Raw genomic sequence first — 8,864 nt, 5'->3', positions numbered from 1 at the left:
CCACTTGCTGATGGGGAACCAGTGTAGGTCTCACATTTGGGGGATGATGTTGCTGCGTGGGGGACGTTGACAATCAATGAGCCGTAAGTGTATTGGATGCGTTGCAGTACTTGTAGGTGTTTGTCTGGGAATCCTGCGTACAGTGCGTTGCGGTAGTCCAGTCTGCTGGTGCTCAGGGCCTGCGTCACAGTTATTTTTGTCTGGGGTGGGGATCCACTTGTAGATCCTGCATAGCATGCGGAGGCAGTTGTAGCATGAGGAGGAGATGGTGTTGACCTGCTTAGACATGGAGAGGGAGGAGTACTGGATGTTTTGTAAGTTGCGTGCATGGTCAGTGGGTGTTGTTGCTGTTCCCAGTGTGGTTGCCCACCAGGAGTCGTCCCAGGCTCAGGGTGTGGGTCCGAGGATGAGGACCTGTGTCATGTCCAAGTACAGTTTCAGACTGCTGCTCCTCATCCAGTTGGTGAGGGACTTCATTCCCTCGTGGAGGTTTGTTCAGGGTGTGGGTCCCTGGTGATGGAGAGGATGAGCTGGGTGTTGTTGTTGTAGGAGATGATGTAGAGGCTATGATGGCGGCCCTCGTGTACGAGGGGGACATGTACATGTTGAACAGTGTTGGGCTGAGGGATGACCCCTGGGGTACGCCGCAGATGATGTTGATGGCGTCCAATTTGATGGATGGGTTTTGGACACTCTGGACGCTCTGGGTTCTGCCGGAGAGTAAGGACGTGGTCCAGTCTAGGGCCTTCAATTGGAATCATGATTCTCGGAGGTGTGTCTTCAGAGTGTGATGGCATACCGTGTCAAAGACGGTTGACCGGTCCAGAAGGAAGAGGGCTGCTGTCTTGGTGCTGGCTAGTTGGCGCATGATGTCGTCTGTGCCGGACATGTGGACTGTCTTGCTGCTGTATGTATGTATGAATCCGGACTGGGATGGGTCAAACATATTGGGGTCTACCAGCCCGCGGCCCAATAACATGTTCATGATTACCTAGATGACCTTCGTTGGGAACGTGAGCAGGGAGATGGGCCGTGAGTCCTCGAGGGCCTTGGGGTGTGCCTTGTGCCTCTTGGGGAGGGCATTGCTTGTGGCGTGCTTCCATATTTCATGGAATGTTGCTGCATTGAAGAAGATGTAGATGAACTTGTGTAGTTGTGGTATGATCGCTTCCTCTGCTTTGTACAATAAGTGGTGTGGTGATGGTACTGCTGGTGATCCAGAGTGTATGGAGTTCATGACCTTGTGTGTTGCGTCCTTGTCGACGTAGTACCAGGAGGTGCTGCGGTTGGCGCTGGTGGTCCTCGCCGGGGAGGTGGAGTCTGGCATAGTTGGGGTGGTTGTGGTGGTGAAGCTGTCGTCGATGTCACCAAACGTGCGCTGTGAGAAGATGGACAGTGAGTCCCACACTTCTTGTGAGGGTGGGATGTTGATAACGTTTGCGCATGGGTTTCTCTGTTCAATAACAATGCTGAAGACCTCATTGCTGTCGTGTGCATTGGTATCCAGACAGGCTTGGAAGGAGGAGCTCTTTGCCAATCTGTTGAGGTGGTGATGTATACACGTGGCGTCCTTGTGGACTGTGTGGTTGTGCAGTGTGTGTCCATGGAGCCATGTTCACTCCATCTTCCGGCATGTGCGTTGGTAGGTGTGGAGGTAGTCGGTGAACCGGGTGGCTCTGTTGCAGGCGTGGCTGTTGGAGGGTAACGTGAGTGGGGCAAAGGTGTTGGTGCAGTCCTACATACACTGTCAGAGTTTTTGGGTACTGGCGACTGGGTTGGTGGGGTTGTAGTTCGGGCTCTGGCTGAGGGGTGTGACCAGCTGGTCTACGTTTACTTTTACCCAGCATTGGTGAGGCAGCAGTTGTCTGCGGTGGTGTGTGGTGGATTAATTGAAGGTAAAATTGATGCTGCGGTGGTCGGTCGAGTGCAGTTCAGTGGTGTGGTTGGAGGTGACGTGGGTGCCTGTTGAGAAGACGGGGTCCAGCTTGTGGCTGGCGGCGTGGGTTTGGTCCCGAGTTGTCTGCAGCCGGGTCTGGTGAGGTCGTTGATCAGTTTGGTGGAGTTGTCGTCGTTGTTGTCCTTGAGGTGTAAGGTCAGGTCCCACAGGATGATGTAGTGCGTAGAGGGGAGTGCATGGGTGCTGGCGAGGTCATTGATGGAGCAGCAGAACTGAGCACAGGGTCGGTGTGCTGTACACGAGGGTCCTCAGAGGGTGGTGTTGGGTGTCGGTGTGGATGTTTATGTGCAGGTGGTTGGCGGTGTTGATGGTGTTGTCTGCATGGGTGCCGACCTTGAGGGTGGACTTGTGGTCGATGGTGACCCATCCACCAAATCAGTCAGCGCAATCCCTGCGGTTGAACTTGTAGCTGTCTGGGATGTCTATGGTGATGTTGGTCGCAGAGGAGTAGTTCCACCAGGTCACGTTTATTAATCACACATCTGGGGCGGAGGTGTCAAGCAGATCCCAGAGCCACATGGGCTGTGTTCGTGTGGAGTGGGTGTTGTGGATAATGCATCGGAGGTGGCTGGGTCCACTCCATGGGGGTTTGGTGGCTCAGTTGCATGTGAAGCTGCATGTGCGGCAGGAGAAGGGTCCCGTGTGTATGTTATTGTGGTGGCCTGGAAGCAAGTGTTGTATTGGCCGGCATTGAGTGCATGGAGGGTACAGGCGTAGTACTGGAGTCTGGTGTAGTGGCGTTAGTGGCCACAAGGGGTCCAGGCGCTGGGCATGGTCCAGGCGCAGATGGCTGCAGACTGGCTTGCTTAAGGTGTGCCTCTAGTGCGCAAGTAGCACAGTCGAGCAAAGTTTGGCACATATGGAGATGTGGGAGGGAGGAGCAGCTTGTAGGCTGGAGCAGCAAGTGTGCATGGTGACAGGTGGGATGATGTGAGATGGCAAGAAATCCATGTCCCAGATCCTCAGTAATTGTGGCCTGATACCTGTTGCACACATATAGAGTGCAAAATGCCACTTGGACTTGCTACTGTGCTGGAATGTGTCCCCAATATAAACCAACAAAACAGACATCAGGACATGCACTCAAGTTGAATGTTGCAAGTGTGCAAGCACTGTCTGCCCATGTGTTTTTGGACAAACATTTTGAATCCATCAAATGATTCATGCCATGTCATTTTAGGTAACATGAGTGATGATGTGTAGCTTTAACTTTGACATGTTGACACACATCAAAGTCAAAAAGGGTAGATGACTCAAAATTGTGCATCTGTACACCATATGTCAGACATGATCTTAAACATACATCTATTTTTCATTTTAGGGCATGGTACACCTACTCATGAGCAGGAACCTATGTTTGAATCCGATGATGACGGCGGTGAAAGTGTACCAAGTGTGGACACAGACCTCATGCAGGACCTGTTAGAATCAATACAAACTCCCTCTCCCCGCACCAAAAGGCAAAGCAGCACAGTGGGATCTCCGCTTGCCCAACATGGAAGCACTTCTACGCCACCTCCCACAACATCTCAGCCTCACCACTCGCCGAACACGCTGAATTCTTTTGAACAACGTGTTGTGGATGTACAGGGTCAGTTGGCACAGGAGGTGCGTAAAGGGATAGAGAGCATGACAGGCACCCTAAAGGGAGTGCTCCGTTGCCTAACATCCAATAGTGGCAGTGCGGAAACTGGTAGCAGCTACGATGCACCACCACGTACTTTGTTTCACGCCATGAATGACATATCAGAAGTCATGCAGCAGAGGCACAGACAAATGCCTAACACAAGTGCCAGCCTTGAAGTGGCGAACAGGCGGAGGGAAATTCAGGACACCCTTAAAGAAATGAATGCAAAACAGGATGCATACCTGACCAAATTGGCTGACTACCAACGGGATGTTACAGCTGTGCTTGAAAACCACCAAGTCATGCTCAGTGCATTTATGCGGTACCTGATGGGCATGGAACATGATGCAGGTACAATCCCATCAACATCTGCAGTCCCTGATGTGTCTATGCCTCCTGTGTCGACTGCACCACTGATTACACCATCAGCTGTGACAACAAACACATCTGATGAAGAAGATTCAGAAGATTGTCCAGTCCTCCGCAGAACCCTGCGTTAGCATCACATATTGTACCAGGACAATAAATATACACTGCCTGGTGCACCTAATACTGACATTGTACCCCAGTAATGATGAAAAACAAATTACTGCTAGGCAATGGATGTACAATAAATTATCTGTGGCCTCCCTCCATGAGGTGAACGTATGATGTTGACACTCCCTTATCACACAATAAAAAACTACTCACTCATGCATGTCACAAATGTCTTGTTGATGTATGGACTGTGCATGTACATCCTCAACCCTACTGTATGTGTCCCTTGATTATTAGAGTCCTGTCATACCTTGCTACTTGCTAAGTTGTGTCACTTACATTAATTTGCAACCACAACATGCAATGTCCAACTGGCAACGTTCATAAAGTGACTAGTAACGTGTGTACTACAGCATTGCTAATGTGCAACTTAACGAATGATGACATAAGTTAGAATGACTAACACTACAAGTTTGTACAAGGAGGGGTGACTGGGAAAATCAGATCTGCTTGCACGCTACCATAAATGTGGGTCAGTCCAAGGTGTATGTATGTGATGATGAAATATCTGACATACCACATGTATGTATGAAAGGAAAACATCAGCACGTGGCTGGCATCAAAGGCACATCCTAAGGTAAGATAAGTAGCAGACAATTCTATTAACTTAAGCATAGGAATAGGGACATGCTTCACACCAGTGATTGCAAAAACATCACTCAACACTCAAATGGTGTCTCATGTATGAAGTCCTACAAACACTTCAGTGCTGCTGCAAAGACTGTGGTTCTCATGCCTTAATGCCTTGTGGCACCGAAGCATAACGATTTTAACTTTTCTAAAGTGATTCAAGGCTGTCATTGATGAGGCTCAGTGTGCCAGATGTATGTTGACACACTGACGGACAAAATTAGCTGCGGAATTAGCCATGGCAAGATGACTTACATGACATGTCAGAATTGAGATGTTCCAACACATATGTGAATCTGAACGAATGGCAAAGCCTCACCACACCACTGATCCTTGATCACGGTTACACCTTTCATTTGGAGAAGTGAGAACGTGACCGATTTCAAGCTTGGAGTTTGTTAGAAAATCCACTAAATCGCTATGTGAAAATGAGTCAGCTACGATACTTCCACAATAAGTACTTATGTACAGGCCTGTCACACAGATTATTGTGCTACTACACAAAAGAAATGTATTTCCCCAATTGAAATGCCCCAATACACTTGTGGTACAATCTGTACCACTAGTACAATGTAGATTGCCAATGAGGCCATTTCCCAGTGGCACCATGGTCTGTCTGTGCCTTGTTCACTGTATTGTGCCCTTGGTGTGTGTGTCTGCTGTTCCTGATAGGGCTAATTTGGCCTGTCTGTTGTGTATCCCCTGTATTTGCTCTGTTTTCACACTGACTTTTACTTGCCACTGCCTGTCCATCCAGCACCCACACACGTCCATGCTCCAGCTACAAGCTGCTCACCCTACACACAACCCCAGCTGAATGGTGGATTATGTATATAGGTACCATTGTTGTGCAGAGTTCAAGCACATCAGTGAACATACACAACATGCGCAAGACCAGCTGAAGTTAGCCTGGTTGTTAAAACCACCCCCACTACAAATGCAGCACTCCATGTATGCAACCTTGTGAGATAATACAACTGTCAGCTCAGGACACCCTGCAAATACCAAGCAACAGTCTCATGTTGACACTGCTGAAGCACCTTACCCCGTCTGCTGACAATTACAGCTATGAACAGCCAGCTGTATGCCAATGCACAGTGGTGCCTGAGCTGCATCCTCCTACACACATGTCCTGTGCACAGATATGGCATATAAATGTGTGAGGCCAACTACAGCCTTTGGCACTAGTTACGTTGCCAGGGTCACATCTGCAACTGGCATTGCATGCGCAATCCACAACTTGTACAAGATCATGCAGAAATACGGCCACAAACACCATGGAGGGATGCCTTGCCATCATCTTCAGGAACTGCCTCCAACAGACTAATGCCATTATGATCAGGTGATTGCACAGTCCTGAACATGTCCACTCCTGTATCAAAGTCAACTACAGGACAACTCCATGTTGTACCCTTGCATACAGACATCCTTGATGTGCCACAACATTTGCCAACTACAATGCAGATCACAAACCGCACAACAACCTACAATACGTGGACTATGTACAGCTCAGACACCAGTATGACTCATTGACAAACTCAGCCTATTCAACCTCACCGCACTCCTAGACAACATCCCCGACATCAGATATACCCAGGTTGTCATCAACACAACTCACAAGGTGGGACACACCCGGGCACACATTGTCATCCAAGGTAACTACATTTTCCCTTGGCCATCCCTCACATCCTCCCTGATCCAAGCCCCAATGCATCCTCTCATCATTCTGAAAACACACCATACACATGTCAAGGGCACAGTCCCTGTGCAGACACTGGTGCAAGATCAACACAGAGCCCCTTGCCTCAGCACTGATACACACCCCTCCATCCACCATGTGCCACACTAACTCAGATAATTACGAATTACAGATGTTGTACTACATATGCACATACATGGCTGCACACTTCCTTGAAGCACAACATACAACACACCACCAATGTCACCTGTGTATCCACGGACATACAACAAACAATGCTCATGTGCAGGCTGCTGGATTTAGCTTTGAGGGTCAACCAAACCCCAGGAATTACACTCCGCCTACAGGAATAACATCACAGCAAAATGTCAAACTCATCTGATCCACACAAAAGCAAAATCATGCAGGGCACAATCCTCTACATCATGCCAATCCAAGGCAAGCATCAACTCCATACCAAATTAAACAATATGACCCAGCTCAGCCCTCACTCACTTCATGGGAATTTTATAGACACTTGGTACAGTCTCCTACCACTAGATCAGCAAAGTGAATGCCAACTTAGATGAACATAAGCAAGGCATACCACACAACACCTTAGCCCAAGTAAGCCACACTACACACCTTCCTCTGGTGGCCACATGTCTACATGTTTCACACCACAAACACCGTGATGGACATACTTTAAGGAGCACCCACACACCCCTGCCCACAGCACATCTTCCACAGGGCTGCATCCCCCATTGCACACGAACAGTGACAGTACATGGCCTCCACCATTGGAACATGCACCTCCACAGTCATTGCAAATGCTGAGAGCTAAATGACATTACCAGTTATACCCCTGCTGACCAAACAGACCTCAAGAACCACAGGCACATCTTTCCACACACATTTGCAGTCAAAGTCATTAACCAGAGGGTCATCATGCACCCAGTGCTGTTCATGGGAACATACAACATCCCCAATCCTGCTCCATGACAAACAGCAGCATCAAGAGGTCCCTCCTACACGCCACAGCAACATCCACACAGTCCTCAAAGTCGGTCACACTGCCACTCCATATACACTATACATCGCATCATTTCAAGAAACAATGTTCCACAACACACTAGCAGCCAGACTCCACTATGGCATGAGGCAAGGTAATACACCACACTGGATTGTCTCCTAACTTGCAGACCGGAGCAGATGATTCAGCATAATACATTTCACAGCACAACACACAGAGTACTGATGCTGAGTTCCTCAGGGACTGTCCCTCAGTACCTTTGTCTACTATGTCTACATGGCCCCGCTTGCTGAGGACATCAGTGAACATGGACTCTGCATAGTACCCTACGCCTAATACACCCAGCTCTGCCTCTCCCTCACCAAGGTACCCAACATCACAGGACACAACTAACCAGAATGGATGCAAGATGTGCCAACAAGTATGTGCCTCAGCTGGACAAATCTCCATTTGTTGTCAAAACAGGTCATCGTCCTCACAACAACCACTACCACATGGGACTATACCTGGGGGTACCCTGGGTTGAATAAACAGTTCAGCACTCATATGTGCCACACAAACTATACATTGTACAGAACACATCCCTCACCCTGTCATTACGGATAATAGCAGTATCCTCACCATACTTCTTCACCCTCTGCTAACTCTGCAAGAGCATCAAAATTATTGCCAACTGATGCATTGATTAGATCTGCCACACATCCATCATCATCAGCCTGTTCAATGTGAAAGCCCTCAATATCAGTATCAAAAATACCCTCAGGACAAAAATGATGAATGTCAAGACAACCGTAGGTAGACGTTCCCTGTGGCTCCCATGATAATACCACTTCCGCCTGCACATACAGGAGCTCTACTGCATCCACACCCATACAGATATACTGACTCTCAAGGAGCTCACACACGCCTACACAGTCAGCCAGAACCCTGGGCCAGCAAACCTCTACCAATGAATCTGCTTCTAGGCCCACAAGACATACGTCTGCAATTCAGACCTAGCCATGGTCACATTTCCCTGCATCTACAAGCCAGCCTGTGAACCAGCTTTCTTTTCCACTTGCAGGAAAGACGTGGGTCATACTGGCCCTCAGCATTGGGAAATGCTGCAAACATTGAGCTACAGTCTCAATACCAGGTGGCCCAATTAATGACGGCCCTAGTGCCATCTGACCCTCACTTGTTGTGACGTTGTGTGACGCCTAACCCTGCCTAATAGTCATCATCCATCACCAAGGCCCATAGTCATGGGATAATGCTGCATGCTACAAATCCGACCCTTGAACGCATTGATCTGCATTACAGGCACGTGCAATGGGTGTTGCTGGGTGCCTTCCCAGCAACATCCATTGGCTTTTGACACTGCCCCAGATGTAATAGGAACATGAAATGTGAGGCACTGTCC

General features: G+C 48.8%; 1 protein-coding gene across 1 annotated transcript; it reads left to right on the top strand.

Moving 5' to 3' along the window:
• The first annotated feature begins 1,361 nt into the window (after positions 1 to 1,361).
• Positions 1,362 to 4,084, top strand: LOC147668650 (uncharacterized). Its single transcript, XM_086948548.1, has 2 exons — positions 1,362 to 1,395; positions 3,279 to 4,084. The coding sequence occupies exons 1-2, from the start codon at positions 1,362 to 1,364 to the stop codon at positions 4,082 to 4,084; spliced, it is 840 nt and encodes a 279-aa protein (XP_086804674.1).
• Positions 4,085 to 8,864: the final 4,780 nt, after the last annotated feature.

This window comes from Lissotriton vulgaris, unplaced genomic scaffold, assembly GCF_964263255.1.
Source record: "Lissotriton vulgaris unplaced genomic scaffold, aLisVul1.2 SCAFFOLD_2046, whole genome shotgun sequence".
NCBI classification, from domain to species: Eukaryota; Metazoa; Chordata; class Amphibia; order Caudata; family Salamandridae; genus Lissotriton; species Lissotriton vulgaris.
This window is presented reverse-complemented; position numbering and strand designations above follow the sequence as displayed.